Genomic DNA, 27,043 nt, shown 5'->3' on the forward strand with positions numbered 1-27,043 from the left:
AATGCATGAGGATGAGAATAAAAGGTTTGGTAAAGAGGGAAAAGCACATTCCACAGTGCCACCCACTGTGCCATCGTCCGCAAATTAGTACCTCTTCTAGCGCCATTATTGGAAGTGCTTAGAAATTGCCTTCTCCCTGTACAAACAACAACTTAATTAGAAAAAAATGTTCCAGGCACCTTTGTAGGAAATACATTGTTTTAATGAGCCATACAAAATGTGGCAGGGCCGGCCATGCATCCTTCCTATAGTCTTGGTGTCCGCGGGCACCATTCACGCCAGCAGAACAAGTGCAAGACTTTGCGGAAATAGTTCCTGAACTCTGCGTTGAAGATGGTGTAGATGATGGGGTTCAGAGCGCTGTTGACGTAGCCCAGCCACGTGACGATGCTGATAACTGCATCAGGGATGGCGCACGACTGGCAAAGGGCCCTGGTGATGTGCACCACGAAGAATGGCGTCCAGCAGACGAGGAAGGTGCCTGCAATAGGTATAGAAGAGATTGTTAGACGCCTTTAGGAGAGAACTTGCAAATGCAAAAGTTAATTCTCAATACAACTTAAGAGGCCTGTGTTAGAATGGCAGTTATCAACTTTAACACATGTTTGCAAGAAAATGTTGGAGAGTAGTGTTACCCTAAATTTGGCAGCCCCATGCTCGACATTTTTGAAACACAGGGATACACCGTATTTACAAAAATACGGCACACCCCTGTGTTTTCCCTAGAGCCAGAGCAAGCATCCTTGCGCCATGTTACAAGGGTGCCTGCGCTGTAGGGGCGATTGTTTACGTGAAGGAAGGGACACCTTCCTGCACATAAACAATTTTTACAGGTGATTTGCTCTTTCTGTGTGTGCTTCTGCAGCACACATGGAAAGAGAAACAAGCATTAAAAATGCAACGTTTCTCGCCTTTAATTAAGTTAAAGTCATTTGCTTTGATATACAATACCATTAGCAAAGCAAATGTATTTAACTAAATCAAATGTGAGATCTATTGCATTTTCAATGCTTGTTATAAGTGATGCACTGTTTGTTATTTCGTCCATCACACCCAACTGCACCTTCACTTTACTGAAAAGCATGAGCACTATCGATTTCTCAAATTACCAAAAAAGGAAGACATTCTAAGTAATAAAGCAGTGACTTTTTCGATGAATAATTGTCAGTGACCCTGGTTCATTAAATCTCTGCTAAAAATAATTTTTCTGCATATGCATTTCTATTTCCTGGCTGGTGAAACTTTAAAAGAGATTCATTTCCGTATTAACCACTGTTTATACAAACATGTACATTGAATTACAGCACTGGCGCCAGCCTTTGAAGCTACAGTCACGGAGCAAATGTACTTAAAAGAAGAGCCGAGATATTTTCACCGATATGATGCATAAGGGGTTTAATTAATCATCCAAGTGTGATCTGACAGCTGCACGATGGTCACGTAGGTCACAGCTGCGGCGCTCGCGCGGTCCACATACAGAAGGTCACAGAAATTTGACCTCGGAACTCCTGAAGCGCTCAGGATTCTTTGAAGTAAAACTCTGGGCCGTCTGTGCCCCGGCTGGGCACAGACCCCTTGTTACAGCCAATCCTAAGCATAGTGACTTCTGCCAGCAGAGCAGCTGTCTGCGCACCATGGACCCGCCAATCACAGCGCCGCCTGGGTCACTATGACACTGTGTGCTCCTGCTAGCGCGTTTAGAGTTTCACCAATCACGGGCGAGCTTGGCTGGGCACAACTGCAGCTGATGAACTCAAAATTTCACTTTCACTAAATTAGGGTCCCCGTGCGAGCTCGTGAGCCCGACACTCATATTTATTATACAGATACTTACTATTTATATCACAGATGAGGAAGAGAAACAACAGAGGGGCATATTATCAAGAACGGCGTTAAAATTATCGCTGCTTTAGCAGCAGGAAACTGCCGCTAAAGCGGAGATAATGGGCTTGATAATATGCCCTTGTAAATTCCCATAGAAGCCCAGGTTGAACCCAAAAACCCATATGACCCCCTTGCAAAACCAGGTAGTTTTGTGATAGGCAATTTTGATGTTGCCTCAATATGTTTTGGGCCCTTGCCTGTCTCGGGTACTTGGGCCTCCCGTACAAGTGAGGCACCATTTTTATCGGGAGACCTGGGGGAACTCTGGGTGGTAGGAAGTTTGTGTCAGCCCGGTGATGCCACAACTTTCCCACACAAAATGTGTGGAAAAAGTGATTTTTTCATCTAAATTTGAGGTTTGAAGGGGATTCTGGGTAAGAAAACATTGGGGGATCCATGGAAGCCATACCTCCCTGGAATCCCCCGGAAGTCTAGTTTTCAGAAATGTGTGGGTTTGGTAGGTTTCCCAAGCTGGCCGTTGAGCACAGGGCTAAAAACCCAGGGGACCCTCCTTGCAAAACCAGATCGTTTTGTGATAGGCAATTTTGATGTCGCCTCAATACGTTTTGGGCCCTTGCCTGTCGCGGGTACTTGACTCACCCACACAAGTGAGATACCATTTTTCTCGGAAGAGTTTGGGGAATGCAGGGTGAGTAGAATTTTGTGGCTCCACACAGATTCCAGAACTTTCCACCTTAGAAATGTAAGGAAAATGTGTTTTTTTATACAAGTTTTGAGGTTTGCAAGGGATTCTGGGTAACAGAACCTGTTGAGAGCCAGACAAGTCATCCCTTCGTGGATTCCCCTGTGTGTCTAGTTTTCAAAAATGTATAGGTTTGCTAGGTTTCCCTAGGTGCCGGCAGAGCTAGGGTTCAAAATCTACAGCTAGGCACTTTGCAAAAAAAAGATCAATTTGCACTGTGAAAATGTGGCGTGTCCATGTTGCGCTTTGGGCCGTGTCCTGTCGGAGGCACTATGCCTACCCACACAAGTGAGGTACGATTTTTCTTGGAAGACTTTTGGAAACACAGGGCAGGGGAATTTTGTGGATCCACGCAGATTCCAGAACTTTCCACCACAGAAATGTGAGGAAAATGTGTTTTTTAAAACACATTTTTAGGATTGCAAGGGATTCTGGGTAACAGAACCTGGTGACAGCCACTCAAGTCACCCCATCCTGGGTTCCCTGAGTGCCTAGTTTTCACAAATGTATAGGTTTGCTAGGTTTCCTTAGGTGCTGGCAGAGTTAGTGTCCAAAATCCATAGCTAGGCACTTCGCAAAAAAATGGTCCCTTTTCCCTGTGAAAATGTGGTGTGTACACATTGCGTTTTGGCCCGTTTCCTGTCGCAGGCCCTAGACATGCCCACACAAGTGAGGTACCATTTTTATCAGAAGACTTTAGGGAATGTGGGTGGGTGAAATTTTGCGGATCTACGCAGATTCCAGAACTTCCCACCACAGAAATGTGAGGAAAATGTGGTTTTTTTACCCAAATGTTTAAGTTTGCAAGGGATTCTGGGTAATAGAATCTGTGAGAGCCAGTCAAGTCACCCCATCCTGGATTCCCCTGGGTGTCTAGTTTTCAAACATGTATAGGTTTGATAGGTTTTCCTTGGTGCCGGCAGAGCTAGGGTTCAAAATCTACAGCTACGCACTTTGCAAAAAAAGGGTCAGTTTTCACTGTGAAAATGTTGTGTGTCCACATTGCGTTTTGACCGTTTCCTGTCACTGGCACTAGACCTACCCACACAAGTGAGTTACCATTTTTCTCAGAAGACTTTGGAGAATGCTGGGTCAGGAGAATTTTGTGGATTCACTCAGATTCCAGAACTTTCCACCACAGAAATGTGAGGAAAATGTGTTTTTGTTTTACAAATTTTTAAGTTTGCAAGGGATACTGGGTAATAGAACCTGGTGAGAGCCAGTCAAGTCCCCCCATCCTGGATTCTCCTGGGTGTCTAGTTTTCACAAATGTATAGGTTTGCTAGGTTTCTTTAGATGCTGGCAGAGTTAGGGTCCAAAATCTATAGCTAGGCACTTTGCAAAAAAAGGATCCATTTTCACTGTGAAAATGTGGTGTGTCCACATTGCGTTTTGGGCCACTTCCTGTCGCAGGCTTGAGGCCTACCCACACAAGTGAGGTACCATTTTTCTCAGAAGACTTTAGGGAACGTGGGGTGGGTAGAATTTTGTGGATCCACGCAGATTCCAGAACTTTCCACCACAGAAATATGAGGAATATGTGTTTTTTAAAAAAATGTTTAGGTTTGCAAGGGATTCTGGGTAACAGAACCTGGTGAGAGCTAGTCAAGTCAACCCATCCTAAATTCCCCGGGGTGTCTGCTTTTTTTAATGTATGGGTTTGCTAGGTTTCCCTAGGTGCCGTCAGAGCTAGGGTTCAAAATCTACAGCTAGGCACTTTGCAAAAAAAGGATCCATTTTCACTGTGAAAATGTGGCGAGTCCATGTTGGGTTTTGGGCCGTTTCCTGACGGGGGCACTACGCCTACCCACACAAGTGAGGTACCATTTTTCTCAAAAAACGTTGGGGAACATGGGGTGGGGGAGTTTTGTTGATCCACGCAGATTCCAGAACTTTCCACCACAGAAATGTGAGGAAAATGTGTTTTTTTGTACACATTTTTAGGTTTACAAGGGATTCTGGGTAGTAGAACCTGGTGAGAGCCTGTCAAGTTCACCCCATCCTAGATTACCCTGAGTGTCTAGTTTTCAAAAATGTATAGGTTTGATAGGCTTTCCTAGGTGCCAGCAGAGCTAGGGCTCAAAATCTACAGCTAGGCACTTTGCAAAAAAAGTGTCCGTTTTCACTGTGAAAATGTTGTGTGTCTACGTTGCGTTTTGGGACGTTTTCTGTCACGCGCACTAGGCCTACTCACACAAGTGAGTTACCATTTTTCTCAGAAGACTTTAGAGAACGCTGGGGCAGGGGGATTTTGTGGATCCACGCAGATTCAGAACTTTCTACCACAGAAATGTGAGGAAAATGTGTTTTTTTTACAAATTTTTAAGTTTGGAAGGGAATCTGGGTAATAGAACCTGGTTAGAGCCAGTCAACTCCCCCCATCCTGATTTCCCCTGGGTGTCTAGTTTTAAAAAATGCATAGGCTTGGTGGTTTCCCTAGGTGCCGGCAGAGCTAGAGTTCAAAATCTACAGTTAGGCACTCTACAAAACAAAGAGCATCAGTTATTACCTATTGACTTTTGATGCATTTCTGCCTTCCAAATGAAAGACAATGTGTAAACAAGCATTTACAATGCAACGGTTTCGCCTTTGCAAAAGTTAGAGCTATGGGCATTGTAAATGACAAACGTTTTATTTATGTGTTTTTTTTAAAAACAGATAAATAAATGGCATTGTCATTACAATGCCAATAGCTTAATCTCTCGCAAATGCGTAACCTATTGCATCTGCACCCACACACACCCACAGAGCCACAAGCCCTTGTGCTCAAATTAGTAATATTACACGCACACCATAGTTAAGGGGGAACCATGCAGGTGGTCCTACAAAGCCAACGTTTATGATGACGTTATGACAATTAAACATAACGCCAAAGCCAAGTGGTTTACCACTGTTGCCAGTTTACAGAATTTAAAGCAAACAATTAAACCAAACCCCTGTTACAAGTGCATCTCACCAATAAGCAAAGCCCACAGTGTGCAGTTTGCTGCTGCAGAAGAAAGTATTGCAAGAGCATAGAAAAACACCACAACTTTTGCAGAGCAAATTCCCCGTCCGCCAAGGTCCCTTTGGTTACACCACAATATAATATGAAGGTAGAGGTGTCGAATCCAGCAACCCGAGATATCTTCAATTGTAGGCTTGTGACCTCTGCTGCCGCAGACCACCCACTCAGATGCCAAACAGCAATCCCTTTTCCTCTCAGATGACATTACTGAAAGATGATGTGAAGTGCTACGTATTTTTCATGTTACACTTAAAAATCAAGGTTTCTGTTGCGATCCATAATTCAATGCTTATATGTGAAATAATTCAAGGAAATAACATCATTCATGTGAATTCCAGGTGTAGGGACTACAGCTGTTCGAGGAACAACAGGCGAACAAGTGAGAGGCAGTATTGTTATGCCCTGTTTAGTGCTTGCAACACATGCTGCACATGGGCCGATCCACGCACAAACATACTAGCAAGCCACATTTTTTAATCAGATGCCACACATTTGGGACCTGATTCTGAGTCGCTCTGTGTTTTCTGACCCCTGTGCAATCAGGGTTGGAATTCCGATGTGTGTGGTATTCACTGAACCCCGACATTTATTGGGTGCGTTAAAAACGTTGCCTTTGATTAAATTTCAGCTGAAGCTCACCAGGGCAAACAATACGTGTTTACGACGACATTCGGATTTCGGTGTATTAAGTTCGAAAATCAGCCTCTTATTCCCCAAAAACTTGGTATATGCGTTCGTAATTCGTTGCACCTGATCAACAACACACCCCACAGTATTGTTATATATCAGGTGCAATAATATTCCACCCCTAACACTGGGCCGCTGGTAATGAGGAGCTTAATAATTACAAGCACAGTGAAGTGTGTGTTTCTGATCTCTTCTGTCCCTTCCATGCCACCCTTCCAGCTGCAGACGCACAACAGAAAAGTCACATCCAAACAGCATTCAGCAAGCAAGCTACTGCTCAACACAAGGAATGACGCTGAGAGGGCTGCCGAGACACGTTCCAAAACCAGGCTTTCCTCGAAACGTTGTGGCAAGATGTCGACTTGTGGAAACGGGCAGCTGTGCAGCAAGGATGCACTGGACCCTGATGCAAGCAAATACAATGGACTTCCTGTTCCCTGGCTGGGCAGTACAGGCGATTCCAGGTGCCCCTAACCTCCCTGGCTTCACGCTGCTCTGTGGCAAGCCATACCCCTAGAAATGTCAATCTAAAGACACAGTAGACAGGCGACAAGAATCGTAGTGCACCTAGCAAAGGGAGCAAATATCTCCCTACACAACTTTACCTATAGTTTTTTGTATTACCCCCTGAAAAGTACAGCACAAGCTGTGTCAGTCGAGTTAACACTGAATGGAAGCCATGCAGAGCATGGCTGGGATGACAATAGCTGTCACATCATTCCCTGACATCACCAAACACAGCAACACCCCACGAGGCCCGCCTGAGGGAAGACCAGAGAATGTCTGGAGAAGGGGCCCTCTGTTCCATGTGATATAGAAAACAGTATTTTAAATCTGCCCAAAGTGCCATCGCAGGTGTGCACAGAAGTATTACCACCCGGTGTGAAACCTTTGCCTTCCGTTAGACCCCCAAAGAGCAAGCTGTGAGGCCTGCGCTGACTTCAAACCAGATAACTTAACGATGAGAGACTAACTGAGGCAAGCACACCATGCCAATCAGGAGCAGAAGGAGACTGTCGCAGAGCGACCTGGGGTTGTCGAGTGAGGAGGAAGACAACTTTGCCCTAGGAGCGGAAAAAAGGAGGCTCCGATGCTGAAATTAGGTAATTGATATAGAAAAAACATTAAACCGTAAGGAGAAACATTTGCAGGTAACGGCGAAAAAACAGACTGGGGTGAGTCTCGATCAACAGACTCAAAAGCATAAAAAGCTGCTGTGTGGCTGAAAATCTCGCTAACTGAAGGCAAGTAGAAACCGAAAGAACCCCTTGGCTTCCATAACGAGGACACCACAGGCCGAAGAGCTTCCCAGAACGCAACAGCATAGAAGCAGGACCAAAGTCGAGAAAGGGCAATAAAAGGTCGAGTGAGACCCAGCCGCCAGAAGCTTCGATGTTGAAAAGAAAATAGACACCCATGCTGGAAGCCGATGATAGTGGGGCTGAGATCGAACGTAAATAGAGGCACCTCAAAGCTGAAATGGCCACAGTCTTGCAAAAAGAAAAGGAGTTTGATGCCTCTGTGTCTTCAAGATTCCGCCGAAAGCTTAGACGAAACAGGCATGTAGGGACAAGGAATCAGAAGAACTAGAGCCCCCGATAACTCCAGAACCACAGGAGGAGGAGGAACAAGAGATCTTCGTCGAAGAGGTCCCAGGACATGGTCCAGGAGACAGACGGGTCGGAATACCTCGAGACTCAATGGCAGGACCTCGAAACAGATACCACAGAAGTGGGGCTAGACACTTATCCGTCGAGGCCTTTGCTACCAGACAGCATCACCATGTACAATCAACTAATAACAAGAGCAGTCATAAATCCCAAATACCAAGAATGAGTGAAGGCAACGGTGGAAACAGAGGATACTCTTACCTCTACTCGTTCGGTCCGCTCCCTCATGGAAAGCGGAGGGCGACGCTAACCCCCTACATCAGTCTATGGACCGCTGCGATTGAAGCACGGAGGAGTTTCCAGAAAGTAGCGAGCAGAGTCCCTTTCCTTTTCTGGGGAAAAGAGGGCAGCGGCAGTGCTCGCGCTCGCACTGTGGCAGGGAGGCGCACCGAGGGCATGTTGAGCGTGCTGTCTAACTAGCAGAGGAGGGGAGCGGTACAACTCAGCACAGCACAACCGGGGGGAGTTCTTGTCGGGAAACTGGCCCGGACGGCGGGAGGGGGCGGGAGGGGGCGGGAGAGGACACGAACGGCGGGAGGAGGGCGGGAGAGGACACGGACGGTGGGAGGGGGCGGGAGAGGACACGAACGGCGGGAGGGGGGCGGGAGAGGACACGGACGGCGGGAGGAGGGCGGGAGAGGACACGAACGGCGGGAGGGGGCGGGAGAGGACACGAACGGCGGGAGGAGGGCGGGAGAGGACACGAACGGCGGGAGGGGGGCGGGAGAGGACACGGACGGCGGGAGGGGGCGGGAGAAGACACGGACGGCTGGAGGGGGCGGGAGAGGACACGGACGGCGGGAGGGGGCGGGAGGGGGCGGGAGAAGACACGGACGGCGGGAGGGGGCGGGAGAGGACACGGACGGCGGGAAACGTGCAAAGGACAGCGAGGGGGGGGGCGGAAAGGCACACGGAGGGGGCGGGAATGGACAGCGCATCTGAATTCACTTTCAGTGAAAGGGGAGGGAACGGGAAAAAACGTAACTCCGCCCTGGGAAAAAATCTCGGGAACGCCCCCGAATCTGGTCCGGCCTTGACGGACAGATCCGGCACTCAATGGCTAGCCTCCATTTATGGAGCTAGCCAATGAGAGCCGGGGGACGTTCCCGAAGTGCTTATTGTCAACATAGGATTTCACCTGCGCTGAAAAGCTGCGCAGAGCGCAGCCTTCGGCAGGCGAAACCCAAAAAGAAGTAATTTTGAAAAATGAACAACAATTCTCATGCTAGTATGGGTACTCACAATTTCGGAAATGTTCAAATATCTACTGTTTCTAAACTCTATATTTTGTTCCAATTTCAGAAATACATAGGTGTCTTTCATACCGATTTATCCATGTATATATTTTCCCAAATGAATTGCTATATGCCCGGTACATAAATAAAAAACCATTGCAAGACGCTGCTCAGTTATTGGCTCTGGGTTCGTAGGGTTCTTGGTGAACCTACAAGTCCTATATATCCCTACAACCAGAAAGGTCCAGCGGATGTAACAGTATATTGCTTTTAAACAGCTGTCATAATTAGAAGAAGTTATAGGTAAAAATGTTGTCACAAATGGCATTTTTTTTCAACTAATTTTCAATTTTTCCCATATTCACCGGTTAGTTTCTATAAAGAAACCTTGAAGGATCTACACAAATGACCCCTTACTGAATTCAGAATTCTTTTTACCTTTCCAAAATGTATAGCTTTCCAGGATCCATTATTGCTTTCATACCCATTTCTACCATTAACTGGAAAGAGGTTGAAAGCACAAAAAATAGCAACAATAGGCTATGTCCCGGAAAAATGTCAAAATTGTATGAAAATGTTTGGTTTTCTGACAAAAGTCTGCTTGTCCCTGAAACCTAAGAAGATGGTGATTTTAGCACCTCAACCCCTTTTTTTATACCATTTGCAGGGAAAAAAACAGATGCTTTCATCTGTAGCCCTTTTTTCCCATTTTTCAAAAACAATAAAAAATGTTGCTGTATTTTGGAAAATTTCTGGGTCTCCTCCAGGGGAATCCACAAACCCTGGGTACCTTTAGAGTCGCCATGATGTTCGAAAAAAAGGACGCAAATTTGGCCTGGATACCTCATGTGGTCAAAGGGTACAGGGGCCTAAGCTGGAACTACCCCAAAAAGCCAAAAAAGGCTTAGCACAAAGGGGGGGGGGGGGACAAGGCCTAGCAGTGAAGGGGTTAAAAGTAATATTCCTAGTAAATTGTCATCGTATTCTTAGTTTCTGCTGTGAATCTCTGAAATGAAAATCAGAGCCTTCCTAAACAAGCATTTGCAATAGAAATAGGTCTCGCATTATTAAATGTCTGAACTATTGGCACTGTAAATGATAATGGAATGACATTAGCTCAAACTTTCTGTAATGCAAGACCTATTGCATTGCAAATGCTTGTCCACTTTGGAAGGATATAGAGTGGACCCTGCTGGGATTCAAACATGGGAACTGTACGCTGTTATAGGTTAGCTAACTTTTGTTGACATGCTCGGACGGGGTAACCATATCACAAAAGCTCATGTCAATTTGATTCTGAGATTGTTTTTTGCTGGTGACATTGGAGGTTTGTGTTTTTTAACAGAAATAAAAATAAGTAAACAGGAATTCTTCCTCAATGGTACCTCTTCCACATGCGTGTTTTTTGTTGTGATCTCTGCTTGTATTGTCAGGCTAGTAGCTATGTGCCCGTATATTACAGCATGCTGCTGGAGGGGAATGTGCGCCCAACGGATGTCTATGTAGCCCCGAATTCAGACATGCCAGGTGAGTCCTAAATGACTCAGCCTTTCATTCTTTTGATGTTGATAACATGAGCTCATTTGGTTTAGGTATTGCCAATGGCTATTGTTCACCATCCTATGATAATAAACAGAAAGTCAGACAGCAAGCTTAGCATAGCGCTTCAGTTTCTGCCATTTCTAAGCACTATAAACCTCACGTGTTATTATAATACAATCAAATGTCCCCAACGTGCCTGGCTCATATATGCAAATAAATGGGTCTCCAGCTTTTTGCATGTATTGCTCCAGCTGCCGGCTGCTGAGCAGAGAGTGGGGAAGCTAGGAAAGCAGAGCCCCAGCACAGGAAGGTGTTTTCCCAAAGGAAAGAGAAATAAACATTTTATCTAAAAAGGCCTGCAACGGTCTCCCAAGTTCTATTAAACAGCCAGCCTGCTGGTAAGCGTGATTTATTGTCTGTAAAACTGACTCTCTGAAATGCCGCACACCAAGAGCAATAATAACGGTAAGCGGCATATGTAGGAGGAGCCGTCTGCTGAATGAATATTCAGTAAATTAACATTAACAACGCCAATAGATTTTCACATAGTTATAGATTTACCACATTTGCCACATATTCCGCCACCTACCACATAATCTTCATTTTTTAGCAAATAAAGAATTTTGGGGCATATTACCAACCAATAGAGATAATTTTTGCCTCTAACTTATTTAGAGACAAAAATTATCGCCGCAAATCGGCGATTTTTATCGCTGATAAACCTTGCTATTAGCAAGGTTTATCGCAAATGCGATAAAAAACGGCCGCAATGCATGAATATCACTGAAAAGTCAGCGATATTCATGCATTATCGAGCAAATGCTCTTAGCCATGTTATCCACCTCCCATTGGATAACATGGCTAAGAATTGCTCCTGGGCAAGTGTTAGCTTTTGGAGATATTCGCGCTTAGCGCGAATATCTCCAAAAGTTGGTAATAGGAGATAGCGATGTTAGTCGCTAACATCTTGGCACGCCCACTTTGCATGTCATTAGTGATAAATATCACTGACATGCAAAGCGGGGCCCAAGATGGTCACTATCTCCTATTAGCTGTCGCTAACTGGTGTTAGCGACAGCTTGGTAATAGGGAGATAATTTTATCTCCGCTTTCTTGGCTTTTAAAGCCAAAAAAGCGGAGATAAAGCCCCTTGATAATATGCCCCTTTGTTTCTAGCCCAAACAGTGCAAACATTACTAAAAATGCAGTATCATGTGCTTTCGTGTAGTAGAAGGTCCTTTGCAAAGCAGGACTTGTCACATTTCTGTTGCTTAATGCTGTATTTAGATATTAAACTCGTACTAATGAAGTGCAATCACTGCCCAGACAGCTTTACAAAGTTTAATGATGTAATACTATTACAAAATGTGCTGCAATATGCGCATAATTTGACTTTTCTCGCCGCATATTTTGCTCAAACCGGCCCACATAATATGACCCTCTCCAGCCGCATAATTCAATTGGCCCTAACAATACCTTAGCTCTTAAGTGGAAATAGGCGAAACCTATTTTCTATACATCTATTAAGCCGAAAAATATTAACAACGTTCTTCTAATCAAGAAGTCTTTTTAATATTCTGATTCATTAAATTTCTTCTGCTTTCGCTGTTTTTTTGCCATACTCACAATTCCTTTGAAGCTAACTAAACTCTTGCTACGGTAATACACAGTAAACGGAAGTCCATCCTGACCTTTGTCTCCATTATTTAGAAATCCTTTGATGTGCAAGCTGTAATTTCATGACTGCACAAAGGTGAAAAGTGCTCCTCCAGTGCACGGTACTTCTCCATGCTTATGGGCGCCTTTGAGACTGAAACGTTAAGCTTTGGTACTTTGCTCTCCACATTTACAAGACAGCTCACAGAAATCACGCTTTGTCCCTTGGGACCTCTTTTAGCCAAATATGATACTGCACCCTGCAACATGACTAGGCAAAGGATATAGTGATACAAAAGAGGATGATGGACGGAGCGTTTGAGCAAATCAAACACTCACCCCCAGTCAACTGATCTGGGTTTAATCCATCACCATTCTTTAGCCCACTCAGCCACCCCATTTCAGACATGTCTATATGCAAATCAGTCTGACCCTGTGCCTCATGGGAACAGTCCAGCCCGAACTGCCAAGCCATGTCTTCCATGGACTGGAAACAAGCATCCTGGAACTGGTTTCGGATTCATAATCCTCATCAGCCAGGCTATCTTGAATCCAGTGGCCAAGTGAGCAAGGGACTCACGTCTGAGCATACCCTGCCACACTTAGGGCGAACAAAGTGATACAAAAAGGGATGATGGACGGAGCGTTTGAGCAAATCAAACACTCACCCCCAGTCAACTGATCTGGGTTTAATCCATCACCATTCTTTAGCCCACTCAGCCACCCCATTTCAGACATGTCTATATGCAAATCAGTCTGACCCTGTGCCTCATGGGAACAGTCCAGCCCGAGCTGCCAAGCAATGTCTTCCATGGACCGGAAACAAGCATCCTGGGACCGGTTTCGGATTCATAATCCTCATCAGCCAGGCTATCTTGAATCCAGTGGCCAAGTGAGCAAGGGACTCACGTCTGAGCATACCCTGCCACACTTAGGGCGAACAAAGTGATACAAAAGGGGATGATGGACGGAGCGTTTGAGCAAATCAAACACTCACCCCAGTCAACTGATCTGGGTTTAATCCATCACCATTCTTTAGCCCACTCAGCCACCCCATTTCAGACATGTCTATATGCAAATCAGTCTGACGCTGTGCCTCATGGGAACAGTCCAGCCCAAACTGCCAAGCCATGTCTTCCATGGACCGGAAACAAGCATCCTGGGACCGGTTTCGGATTAATAATCCTCATCAGCCAGGCTATCTTGAATCCAGTGGCCAAGTGAGCAAGGAACTCACGTCTGAGCATACCCTGCCACACTTAGGGCGAACAAAGTGATACAAAAGGGGATGATGGACGGAGCGTTTGAGCAAATCAAACACTCACCCCCAGTCAACTGATCTGGGTTTAATCCATCACCATTCTTTAGCCCACTCAGCCACCCCATTTCAGACATGTCTATATGCAAATCAGTCTGACCCTGTGCCTCATGGGAACAGTCCAGCCCGAACTGCCAAGCCATGTCTTCCATGGACCGGAAACAAGCATCCTGGGACCGGTTTCGGATTCATAATCCTCATCAGCCAGGCTATCTTGAATCCAGTGGCCAAGTGAGCAAGGGACTCACGTCTGAGCATACCCTGCCACACGTAGGGCGAACAAAGTGATACAAAAGGGGATGATGGACGGAGCGTTTGAGCAAATCAAACACTCACCCCCAGTCAACTGATCTGGGTTTAATCCATCACCATTCTTTAGCCCACTCAGCCACCCCATTTCAGACATGTCTATATGCAAATCAGTTTGACCCTGTGCCTCATGGGAACAGTCCAGCCCGAACTGCCAAGCCATGTCTTCCATGGACCGGAAACAAGCATCCTGGGACCGGTTTCGGATACATAATCCTCATCAGCCAGGCTATCTTGAATCCAGTGGCCAAGTGAGCAAGGGACTCATGTCTGAGCATACCCTGCCACACTTAGGGCGAACAAAGTGATACAAAAGGGGATGATGGACGGGTGTGAGTGTTTGATTGATTCAGATGCTCCGTCCATCACCATCCCCTTTTGTACCGCTTTTGGCCGCCATAAGTGTGGCAGGGTATGCTCAGACGTGAGTCCCTTGCTCACTTTGCCACTGGAATCAAACAAGCCGGGCTGAAGACGGCTGGAATGCCAGAAAACGGTCCTCGGAAGCTTGTTTCCGGTCCAGGGAAGACATGGCTTGGCAGTTCGGGCTGGACTGTTCCCATGAGGCACAGGGTCAGACTGATTTGCATATAGCCATGTCTGAACTGGGGTGGCAGAGTGGGCTAAAGAACGGTGATGGATTAAACCCAGATCTTTTGACTGGGTGTGAGTGTTTGATTGATTCAGATGCTCCGTCCATCACCACCCCCTTTTGTACCGCTTTTGGCCGCCATAAGTGTGGCAGGGTATGCTCAGACGTGAGTCCCTTGCTCACTTTGCCACTGGATTCAAGCAAGCCGGGCTGAAGACGGCTGGAATGCCAGAAACCGGTCCTCGGAAGCTTGTTTCCGGTCCAGGGAAGACATGGCTTGGCAGTTCGGGCTGGACTGTTCCCATGAGGCACAGGGTCAGACTGATTTGCATATAGCCATGTCTGAACTGGGGTGGCAGAGTGGGCTAAAGAACGGTGATGGATTAAACCCAGATCTTTTGACTGGGTGTGAGTGTTTGATTGATTCAGATGCTCCGTCCATCACCACCCCCTTTTGTACCGCTTTTGGCCGCCATAAGTGTGGCAGGGTATGCTCAGACGTGAGTCCCTTGCTCACTTTGCCACTGGATTCAAGCAAGCCGGGCTGAAGACGGCTGGAATGCCAGAAACCGGTCCTCGGAAGCTTGTTTCCGGTCCAGGGAAGACATGGCTTGGCAGTTCGGGCTGGACTGTTCCGATGAGGCACAGAGTCAGACTGATTTGCATATAGCCATGTCTGAACTGGGGTGGCAGAGCGGGCTATAGAACGGTGATGGATTAAACCCAGATCTTTTGACTGGGTGTGAGTGTTTGATTGATTCAGATGGTCCGTCCATCACCACCCCCTTTTGTACCGCTTTTGGCCGCCATAAGTGTGGCAGGGTATGCTCAGATATGAGTCCTTTGCTCACTTTGCCACTGGATTCAAGCAAGCCGGGCTGTAGATGGCTGGAATGCCAGAAACCGGTCCTCGGAAGCTTGTTTACGGTCCAGGGAAGACATGGCTTGGCAGTTCGGGCTGGACTGTTCCCATGAGGCACAGGGTCAGACTGATTTGCATATAGCCATGTCTGAACTGGGGTGGCAGAGTGGGCTAAAGAACGGTGATGGATTAAACCCAGATCTTTTGACTGGGTGTGAGTGTTTGATTGATTCAGATGCTCCGTCCATCACCACCACCTTTTGTAGGGAAAGGATATGGCACAGTGGTGAGAGCTGCTGACTGCTGCGTTGGGGATCATGGTTCAAGCCTGCTGTCAGGCTCAACATCCAGTAATATTGGGCAGAAACTTTAGTATCCCGAGCCTATGGCTAGGTGCACTATATAAATGAAAGCATTTGTAAAGTAACAAAAAGAACAAGCAGTGGCCTCGGAGGTGTAGTGGAGGCCTGAGAGCGGCGAGGGGGAGGCACAGGCGATAAAGCAACGGGAAGCCAACAATGGCACAGAAGTTTTACTCCTCCAGTAAACATAACACTTGAGCAAAGAGGCAGGCCAACTAAAAAATGTTTTATCTGTATGTATAAATAACCTGAACAGAAGGAACACATGTAAGAGGGCCAGTCCTCATGGGAAGATACAAAATTACAAAAGGAGTGACTACTAGGTGTATCCACTAATGAAAAGCTAGCATTTCTAAAGGACAAAAACAGAAACTAATGAAAAAGATGGGTGTTTTTTCAAGCCCATATCCTAGATACAGCATGTCTCTAAGAGAGAGCACAGGCGCTACCTAGACGAGACCCAAAAAAGGCATTGAAACAGGTTTGTATCGGCCTCTCTTTGCAAGTTCTGTTTTTTTTGTGCCATGCCCTGGCAATAAAGACTGGTGAGGGTAAGCTTAACAAAGATGTCTTACACCTCTTTACGTGAGTCACAAGTAATACTTACGTCATAAATCTGGAACTGGAAAAGTAATCGTACGAGGAGGGATGTTACTTTAAAGGTATTCTGGTCCACTGTACCTCCTTTCTCTGCTGGAATCCAGCACCATGGCTACAGTCACTTTGGAGCAGCTTCCGTGCGTGATTTTGTGTTGACCTACCCTCTCCTGCTACATGCCATGACCTTTGCTTTGCTGCTGGATGTGGTGGTGTTGGAAACCAAAGGGAATAATCCCTTGGACAGACATCGCATTAGAATAAATTTGCTGGAAGTTGCCTATTTGTGTAATACTTTCATGATCCTGCATACCCGCTTTTGTCTACCTTTCCATTCACAGGGGCCCCTGATATTTCCAGATCACAAATGCAGTTGCAATTTAGCCTTAGGCTGATCTTGATCTTTAAATGTCTAACCCGCTAAATGTAACCATAAGAAAACATGTTTTGCAGGGCATGAGCCGTGATTCAGGAAGTTTCACAGATTGAATTGTAATCTGCAAGGCATGGAGGAGAGACTCATCTGAGGGCATTCATTGTCAACATGTCATGTTTAGTTATTCATTGACTGGCACTGCCATTGCTCAAAGGCAGGCTGAAATGCTTGGAGTGTGTCAGGCACCACCACCACACACTGAACAATGAGATGGAGGCTTGCTTTCAAAACACAGTGCACTGATGCGTGCATGCTATTTATAGCAATTGTGGGGCAGATTTACCATTCTTTGGCGCAACGCAGTAAGCCACCTTTCTGCGCTTATTGCATGAAAGGGCAGAAATGAGCCATATTTTCCATTATATAGGGTGCATTCCTGTTCTTTCCTACCGCTAGCGCACGTTTGGCTGCCTTGTGTCAATGCATTGTGATGCAAGGGTGCCTGCGTTGTAAGCAGGATTGTTTTTGTGCAGGAAGGGACAGTCTACGTATAATGCAGCACATAGAATGAGGGGAAAACTTGGAGAAATAAAGATATTTCTCCTAGTTACCCCTCAACTGGGGAGCCTTAGCAATTTGACGCATTCCCAGGCCTACCATACGGGTAAATCTGGGAATGCCCCAAAATCCATTGGTGGATGTGCTGTCTTGCGTTAATCTAGATTTATCAAGCCATGCAGGGCCACGCAAGGTGGCCTTCAGTGGCTTGATAAATTTCAATTAGGTTTTGCATCACTCTTGCACCTCCTTACATGGCCCAAGAGTGACTCAAAACCTTGATAAATTTAGTCCTGTATATATTTAACACAGAGTAGCATCTCTTTAAAAGTCTGCCATGCTACAGCCATTTAAAATCTATAGTCTGTGTCATTCTTTGCCTCCATGTCTGTGTCACTGACACAACTTGTTGGATGAGGGAGTGTAGCTTCCCTTGGTGCCACAGGTCCAGTTGCATGGGAGCCCATAGTCCTGAGGGGCCCACTGAACTTTGACTATTACTAAAGTTCACAGTTCAAAGAGCTGCCTGGGGACCCATGACCCTTCTTGCACTAGGGCTCATGATACATTGCCTACACCACTATTGTTTTAAACATGCTAATTTGTGTCTCTTGCCTGGCTCTGCTGTGCACAGGTCTCATGCAACTTTTTACTATTTGAATATCCTTTGTTGAATGTGAATTTGTGAATCTCTTCAGCACACAATTCTACTTCTCGTGATTTAGGCCAAGCCCCTAATTGTGTTGGCCGCGCCCCTTCAACAGCTTTACCACGCCCCTTTGAGAGACCCTACAGTTTATTCATCCCACTTAAAGTCCTATGTGTACACACGCCTTACTGTGGTCAGCATTTGTTTACATGGGTGACCATGAAAAAGCTACTCCAGCATGTATGGCCTCAATTGCAGCTAGGTTTTAGCAATCCTTCTGGCTAGTGATGCAAGCATTTAAACCAGATAATGCACAATAGTTGTGCCTTTATTGAGAGAACCCATGGCTCGTTGAGGATGAAAGAATGTAGAGATGCAAAGGAAAGAGATCCCAGGCAATGTGTGTGGCCTTCAACCAACAAGACTCTCGAGGTACTAGAGTAGCTGCCAGAGGAGGCATTGGACAGGCCTGGCAGCCCATCTTTGAGGCACTAGTTCAGCTTGGAAACTTGTGTTTGACCCAGTTCAAGAACACGTTTTCCACTGGAGAACGAGATGTTATCTGCATGTACTCTGGTCCCCAAAGAAGTACAGGAGTTCTCTCCTGTTTGATGAGCCATTGAAAGGTAAACAAAAAGTCTTCCACTTTAACTCCTGATCTACCTGCGCAATGGCCACGAAACAGAGAATCTTCATGTATGTTCTAAGGATGTTGACTCGTAACTATCTGTTTTCCTGTTTACGAGCTGTCCTTCCTCACGCTTCCCTATAGCCAGTTGCTGGTGGCTAATTTGTGAGGATGGGGGAGGTTGTTTACAATTTTAGAATATGCAGTTTTGTCATTGCATCAGTTTGGGAGAGAAATCGTGCCATGTGCGGAGATGGCGCGGGGGGGGGCAGTCAGACCACCTCCGCCGCTCTCGAGGACACCGGCCCCGCTGATGCTCTGACCGCAAAGCGCTCACGCGGCTATTTCTGTGTCCTGAATGCGATTTGCGAGTTACTGGGAACTGCGCGTGCTAACCGGAATCAGATTAGAGGTTAATCGCTCCGAGACAGGTCAGCATTTGTCGGGCACGCTGAGGTCACGGGAGGGCTCAAATACCTGCACAGCAGCTCTCACTTGCACGGCCCGCCCGCCGCCTCCGCTCGCTGCCAGATGCTGCCAAAGGAGCTCGGCCCCTCTCCCCACTGCCTGTCGGAGGCTCGGAAGACACTGCATCCAGTAAGAGTGACAACTATTGATCTTTTATAGCGCTTCACCCCATGCTCTACAGCTCCTGCCCTTGGTCCACAACAGGGGTACTCTCTGACATAATGGATGGGGTTCAATTAACTGTCATGAGAAGGATAGAAGCCTGTGATGGCCTTCCTGGGATTCAAACTTGTGTACAACAGATGCCAGCTGCAAACATTTACTCTCTGGACCATGTTGCCAGCCTTACCACCACCAAAACGTATTTAATAACTTGATGGTGCCAGTAAGCGCAATAAACCTACCAGCACGTGCGATTTCATTCCAGTGTATACTGTGTGTTTTGCCTCACTGATGGGCTAAAAGTAATCCTGACGAGACTGACTCCTCCCAGGCCTGCTGGCCTTTCGAAGATAAGACCTTGCAGAGAGATGCCCTTGGTGTCACAACAGGAGCAGAGGAATACAGTAGCGAGTTTGGTAGCTTGGGAAATACAAATGCCAACTTTAACCTGTAAATGTACCTGTTTCTGGCCTTCACCGTTTCAAAGCAGTTTTAAGAGGGAAAGCTTGGAGCTCAGCTGAGGGCTGCTATTTCATAGATGACAAATTAGATGCTAGAACAGTAAATCTATACTTACGGATATATACTTACCTTCACCATGCTGTGGGTAGTCGGTATTATGGCCACGATATTTATACATATGATATCTGACGTACTATCCTATTTCCAAGGTATGGGCAGTGAGAAGCTGGGCCTGGGAGATGCCCTTCCAAGGCTGCAACCAGTAAGGCTACAAAGTGCCATTGGAGATGCTAAGCACCAGCACCCAGAAAGGCATTGGAGGGTGAGCCGATAGACGTCACTGCAAACAGGATCGGGCTGGTATAAAAAATAGTGCCGGGCTTCAAAATAAAAGTGGCCCACATTTGCAAGTCAGTCCTATTTTGAACTTGAAAAAATATGCTGCATGGGAATTATGCAAGGTATGGGAGACTATGCATTTGTGCTTGCTGTAGGCAATATTTGTGGTAATCACAGGGAAGTTAACGGCAAAAACCGGCCCACCTGGTAATTAAAAGGCTCATAAACTGCAAAAAACCTGCCCCACACATAGAACTCCAAGACCAGCTCATCGGGCACTGCCTGATTTACCTCTGGGCCAGTCTGACCCTGAAGAGGAACTTCTTTATACATAAGGCTCCCAGTTTTAATTGTGTTATACTTTCACAAGTAAATACTAGCAGAACACAACGTGATTCCTGTCTTTTTATTTTTTAAAGCCAAAAAAATGGAAATGTGTGCTTCTGGTGAGTTACTCCCCAAGCTGTCCTTCATGGGTTCAAGGCTTCACGAGCAGATAGACAGCATGGGGAGCTACAAAACAGGATGATATTTCTTTAAATACAGCATATGTTAACATTTATTTGTATAAAATGCTTATATTTACATGTGTGTGTAATGTGTTGTTATATTTGGCTGCCTATGGCATGCATCAAAGTATGAGTGCATGTTTACCAATTAAATATATGTGGAAACATTTTATTACACCATTTAGTTCCAAAATGCAAAATTATGTATGGAAGAATACTAATAAGATGGCTAAAAAATAAATATGGATAAACACTGATGGAAATGCTAAAAAATAAATACCATAAAATCAGGAGCTCAAATTATAAAGCCCATTGCATTAAAGTTGCAATTCTATAAAATATTTTAGCTATCTACTACCAACTACTTACTTGTCAATCAATCAATCAGGAGTTTGTTAAAGCGCGACTACTCACCCGTAAGGGTCTCAAGGCGCTAGGGGTGGGGGGGTTGGGGGGGTGCAGGTTCCATTCCATCAAGGAGGGGGTCTGTCGAAGAGCCAGGTTTTGAGGTTTCTTGTGAAGATGGGGAGCGATGTTGTCTGTCTGAGGTGGAGCGGAAAGGGCGTTCCATGCTTTGGCCGCGAGGAAGGAGAAGGAGCGGCCTCCCGATCTGGTCTTTCTGGTGCAGGGGACCACAGCGTAGGAAAGGTGGGCTGATCGTAGGGTCCTTTGGGGTGCGTGGAATTTGAGTCGGCTGTTCAGGTATGCTGGTCCGGTGCCGTGGAGGGCCTTGTGTGCGTGGGTGAGCATCTTAAAGGTGATTCTCGCCTCGACGGGGAGCCAGTGGAGTGTGCGCAGGTGCTGGGAGATGTGGCAGTGTTTTGGCAGGTTGAGGACCAGTCTTGCGGCGGCGTTCTGGATGTTCTGTAGCTTGCAGATGAGGTTTTTGTTTATTCCGGCGTAGAGTGCGTTGCCGTAGTCGAGTCTGCTGGTGACCAGGGCGTGAGTGACTGTCTTTCGGTGTTCGAGGGGGATCCATTTGAAGGTCTTACGAAGGAGGCGGAGGGTGTGGAAGCAGGAAGATGAGACAGAGTTGATCTGGCGGTCCATTTTGAGCTCGGAGTCCAGGATGATTCCCAGGTTGCGTGCGTGGTCTGTGGGGGTTGGCGGGTTTCCGACGGTGGTGGGCCACCAGTTGTCACTCCAGGCGTCGGGGTTTGGGCCCATGATGAGTACTTCTGTTTTGTTGGTGTTTAGTTGTAGGCAGCTGTTTTTCATCCATTTGGCGACGGCTTCCATGCCTTCTCGAAAGTTGCGTCTGGTGGTGTTGGGCTCGTTGGATAGGGAGAGGATGAGCTGGGTGTCGTCTGCATATGACACGATGTTGAGTCCGTAGGTTCTGACGATGGGGGCAAGTGGAGCCATGTAGACGTTGAAGAGCGTCGGGCTGAGGGAGGAGCCCTGGGGGACTCCGCAGGTGATAGGTGTGGGGTCCGAGAGGAAAGGGGGGAGTCTGACCCGCTGCGTCCTGCTGGAGAGGAAGGAGCAGATCCAGTCGAGGGCCTTGTCCTGGATTCCTGCATCGTAGAGTCTGCGTATTAGGGTGCGGTGGGAGACTGTGTCGAACGCCGCTGATAGGTCGAGGAGGATGAGGGCTACTGTTTCTCCTTTGTCCAGTAAGGTGCGGATGTCGTCTGTTGCGGTGAGGAGGGCGGTTTCCGTACTGTGGTTTTTTCTGAAGCCGGATTGGGAGGAGTCGAGGATGTTGTGTTCTTCAATGAATGTGGCGAGTTGGCTGTTGATGGCTTTCTCGATGACTTTCGCTGGGAACGGGAGCAGGGAGATGGGTCTGTAGTTTTTGAGGTCGGTGGGGTCCGCTGAGGGTTTCTTTAGGAGGGGGTTGACCTCGGCGTGTTTCCAGTCGTCGGGGAATGAGGCGGTCGCCAGGGAGCGGTTGATGGTTTGGCGGAGGATGGGTGCGATGATGTTGGCGGCTCTGTTGAAGATGTGGTGGGGGCAGGGGTCCGTGGGGGCCCCTGAGTGGATTGACTTCATTATCTTCAGTGTGTCTTCGGTGGTGAGGGCTGTCCAGTCATCAATCGCTGGTTTCCGGGTGTCGGGGGTGGTTGGTGAGGGTTCAGTGTGTTGGTTGTCTTCGTCGAAGTTGTCGTAGATGCTCTTGATTTTGTGATGGAAAAAGATGCTGAGTTTGTCGCAGAGGTCTTGTGAGGGAGGGATGTCGGTAGACTCGCTGGTGGGTTGGGCGAACTCCTTGATGATGCTGAAGAGTTCCTTGCTGTTGTGTGCGTGGGTGGAGATTCTGTCTTCAATCGCTTTTTTTCTCGTTTCTCTGATGAGTTGATGGTGGGCGTTGGTGGCGGCTCTGAAGTTGTTGTGGGCTTCTGTGGATTTGGTGTTTCTCCAGGCCTTTTCGAGGCGGCGGCATGTGCGCCTGGACTCTCGAAGTTCGGTGGTAAACCATCTGGCTTTCTTGGCACGGGTATTGTTGTTTTTCTTGAGGGGGGCTATGGTGTTGGTGCTGTCCGAGATCCATCTATGCAGGGTTCGGGCTGCGGTGTTGGGGTCATCGTTTTCCGCGATGGTTGGGGTGGAGTTGTTGAGTGAGGAGGTGAGCTGGTCATCGGTGATTTTGGTCCAGTTTCTTTGTGGAAGCAGGTGCTGGTGTCTGTGGATGGTGGGTGTTCTGAAGGTGAAGTAGACGCAACGATGGTCGGTCCATGGGAGTTCGGTGGTGTGGCTGAAGGTGATGGAGTTTCCTGTAGTGAAGAGGGGGTCGAGGGTGTGTCCTGCTGAGTGCGTGGGCTCGGTCACGATCTGGCGGAGTCCAATGTTGTGGAGGTTGTCCAGGAGGGATGTGGTGTTGGGGTCCAGTTGATTGTCGAGGTGGAAGTTGAGGTCTCCCAGCAGGGTGTAGTTGGTGGATGCGATGGCCTGCGGCGAGATAATGTCCGTGATGGAGTTGGCGAAGGGTCCGCGGGGTCCAGGGGGTCGGTAGATGAGGGTTCCTCGGAGGGCGGCGGTGGGGCTGGCCAGTATCTTGAAGTGAAGGTGTTCCATCAGTTCTGTGGACTCGTCAGGGAGTGTGCTCAGGCGGAGGCTGGATTTGTGGACGATGGCGATTCCTCCTCCTGGGTGGATGGGGCGGTCCTTCCTGGAGATCTTGTATCCTTGGGGGATGGCGATGGCGATGTCCGGTCCCGAGGTGGTGTTGGTCCAGGTTTCGGTGAAGAATGCTATGTCTGGGGTTGTGCTGTCGAGGAGGTCCCAGATTTCTGTGGCGTGTTTGTGGAGGGATCGGACGTTGAGGAGGATGCATTGCAGGGTCTTTAGTTCGGTTGTGTTCTTGTGGGCGGGTTGTGCTGGATCCGTGTTCTTGGCGGTGCTGTAGGTGTGCCGGCAGCGGTGACAGCTGAAGGGTCCATGGGTGTCGGCTGGTGATGCTAGCTTGCAGTTGTTGTTGCAGCCTGGGTTGAGTGCGTGGAGTGCTGCTGGGTCGTAGCGTTGGCGGGGCGGAGGTCCAGGGTTCCTGGTGCTGGTCGCGGACGGGTCGCAGACGGGCGCAGACGTGCTTGCCTTTGATGCGCCTTCGGTGCACCAGCGGCGCGCCCGCAGCCGGCGGCCGCGCAGCAGCCGCGTAGTGGCCGCCATTAAGTAGGGGTCGGGGAGGGCTGGACAGCTGGGAGGCGGGAGTGGGGAGGGGAGCTGGATTGGGCCGGTCGTGCTGTGGGGGGAGGGGGCCGCGGGGGCAGCAGCGGCGGGGAAAGGTAAAGGGAGGAAAGAAGGGATAAAGAAAAAAGGGAGAATAGGCAGAAATAAGGCACAAAAGAGCAGAGATGCAGAAAAGAGCAGAAAGGTGAAAGATAGAAAGGGTAAAAAAACGAGTGAAAACGAGAGAAGGAGCAGAGGGAGAGAAAGGGAAAATGGGCAAAAATAAGGCACAAAAGAGCAGAGGTGCAGAAAGGTGAAAGATAGAAAGGGGAAAAAAACGAGTGAAAACGAGTGAAGGAGCAGAGGGAGAGAAAGGGAAATGGGCAGAAATAAGGCGCAAAAGAACAGAGGTGCAGAAAGGTGAAAGATAGAAAGGGGAGAAAAATGAGTGAAGGAGCAGAAAGAAAGAAAGGAGACAGAGGTCCACTGGACCACCAGGGATGAGGCGCAGGGAAACCTGCGGGTGGAGGAGGGCCTCGATCACCAACACTCAAGAGTGCAGGGGCAAGGGCACCTCACTTAATGGTGGAGCTGCGAGGGTGGGAGAGCAATTTCACTGACAATGAGTCAGTGGTCTTGCTCGCCTGTCCCCGCAGTGGCCGCCATTAAGTAGGGGTCGGGGAGGGCTGGACAGCTGGGAGGCGGGAGTGGGGAGGGGAGCTGGATTGGGCCGGTCGTGCTGTGGGGGGAGGGGGCCGCGGGGGCAGCAGCGGCGGGGAAAGGTAAAGGGAGGAAAGAAGGGATAAAGAAAAAAGGGAGAATAGGCAGAAATAAGGCACAAAAGAGCAGAGATGCAGAAAAGAGCAGAAAGGTGAAAGATAGAAAGGGTAAAAAAACGAGTGAAAACGAGAGAAGGAGCAGAGGGAGAGAAAGGGAAAATGGGCAAAAATAAGGCACAAAAGAGCAGAGGTGCAGAAAGGTGAAAGATAGAAAGGGGAAAAAAACGAGTGAAAACGAGTGAAGGAGCAGAGGGAGAGAAAGGGAAATGGGCAGAAATAAGGCGCAAAAGAACAGAGGTGCAGAAAGGTGAAAGATAGAAAGGGGAGAAAAACGAGTGAAGGAGCAGAAAGAAAGAAAGGAGACAGAGGTCCACTGGACCACCAGGGATGAGGCGCAGGGAAACCTGCGGGTGGAGGAGGGCCTCGATCACCAACACTCAAGAGTGCAGGGGCAAGGGCACCTCACTTAATGGTGGAGCTGCGAGGGTGGGAGAGCAATTTCACTGACAATGAGTCAGTGGTCTTGCTCGCCTGTCCCCGCAGTGGCCGCCATTAAGTAGGGGTCGGGGAGGGCTGGACAGCTGGGAGGCGGGAGTGGGGAGGGGAGCTGGATTGGGCCGGTCGTGCTGGGGGGGGAGGGGCCGCGGGGGCAGCAGCGGCGGGGAAAGGTAAAGGGAGGAAAGAAGGGATAAAGAAAAAAGGGAGAATAGGCAGAAATAAGGCACAAAAGAGCAGAGATGCAGAAAAGAGCAGAAAGGTGAAAGATAGAAAGGGTAAAAAAACGAGTGAAAACGAGAGAAGGAGCAGAGGGAGAGAAAGGGAAAATGGGCAAAAATAAGGCACAAAAGAGCAGAGGTGCAGAAAGGTGAAAGATAGAAAGGGGAAAAAAACGAGTGAAAACGAGTGAAGGAGCAGAGGGAGAGAAAGGGAAATGGGCAGAAATAAGGCGCAAAAGAACAGAGGTGCAGAAAGGTGAAAGATAGAAAGGGGAGAAAAACGAGTGAAGGAGCAGAAAGAAAGAAAGGAGACAGAGGTCCACTGGACCACCAGGGATGAGGCGCAGGGAAACCTGCGGGTGGAGGAGGGCCTCGATCACCAACACTCAAGAGTGCAGGGGCAAGGGCACCTCACTTAATGGTGGAGCTGCGAGGGTGGGAGAGCAATTTCACTGACAATGAGTCAGTGGTCAGTGGACTTGTACAACCACATCATTTAGAAAGTCTTCATGATATCCATGTCCTATGCAAAAGTTATTTTTATTGCATAGAAAGGGCAACCCAGTGTATAGGTACAATATGGTATGATGAATCAGAAGAGTAGGGTATACAGTGGTGGATAAATCCCAGACTGTTTGTGCAAATGAGTTTCAAATTGCCTTCTAAAGCTACGTACAAGTTTGTATTCACACAACAAAAACGTCAAACTAGGGGCCACATTTCAAGTTGCCTCTCATTCCCATTGTGGAGTCCTTGAATATGTTCATAGTGATATGATCTACAAGAATATAGGGGTCTTTTAGCACCCACATTTACTAAGCTACTGGAGCACATGGTCCTTTGGGAGAGACCATGCTAGGAGGGATAACATATCCCAGGAGTTAGACACATAATGTTGGGAAGAGCAGTGGAATGCATTAGAAACCAGGAGGTCGGGTGGCGGCGAATGAAGGGGGTGGGGGACATAGAAAGGACAATCCATTAGAAATCTCCTGCATGCTCGTAGGCTGAAGAAGGGGGCATGTACAGTTCCTATGCATGCGGATGATATGGACTAGCTTCATCCCCAATTTACCACTGCGCGGACATAGATACCCCAGACGCGATGGGAGGCATACGGTCAATGCTGGTCAAATATAAGAAAGAAATAGAGCAATTGAGACAGGAGTTTGTAAAATTGATTAACCGCATGCGCGCGGCGGCTTTTCCCGCTGTGGGCGGCGGTTTTAAAAAACGCGCGTTACATGACGAGCGGAGCTCGTCATGAGCGTACGAGAGGCGTAACTCATGACGAGCTCAGCTCGTCATCAGCGTCGAAGGGGTTAATTGAACTTGACCACGCCATCTAAAACATTGATATGGCT

The 27,043-nt window shown here is 47.8% G+C and overlaps 1 protein-coding gene across 1 annotated transcript in view; it reads right to left on the reverse strand.

The window, feature by feature from the left end:
• Positions 1-213: 213 nt before the first annotated feature.
• DRD4 (dopamine receptor D4) overlaps positions 214-27,043 on the reverse strand; it is a 271,755-nt gene continuing 244,925 nt past the window's right edge. Inside the window, exon 4 of the mRNA XM_078684041.1 lies at positions 214-481. Within this exon, the coding sequence (XP_078540167.1) occupies positions 246-481 (236 nt within the window). The 3' untranslated portion in view covers positions 214-245. The remainder of the gene's footprint in view (positions 482-27,043) is intronic.

This window comes from Lissotriton helveticus, chromosome 3_1 (assembly GCF_964261635.1).
Source record: "Lissotriton helveticus chromosome 3_1, aLisHel1.1, whole genome shotgun sequence".
Taxonomy (NCBI): domain Eukaryota; kingdom Metazoa; phylum Chordata; class Amphibia; order Caudata; family Salamandridae; genus Lissotriton; species Lissotriton helveticus.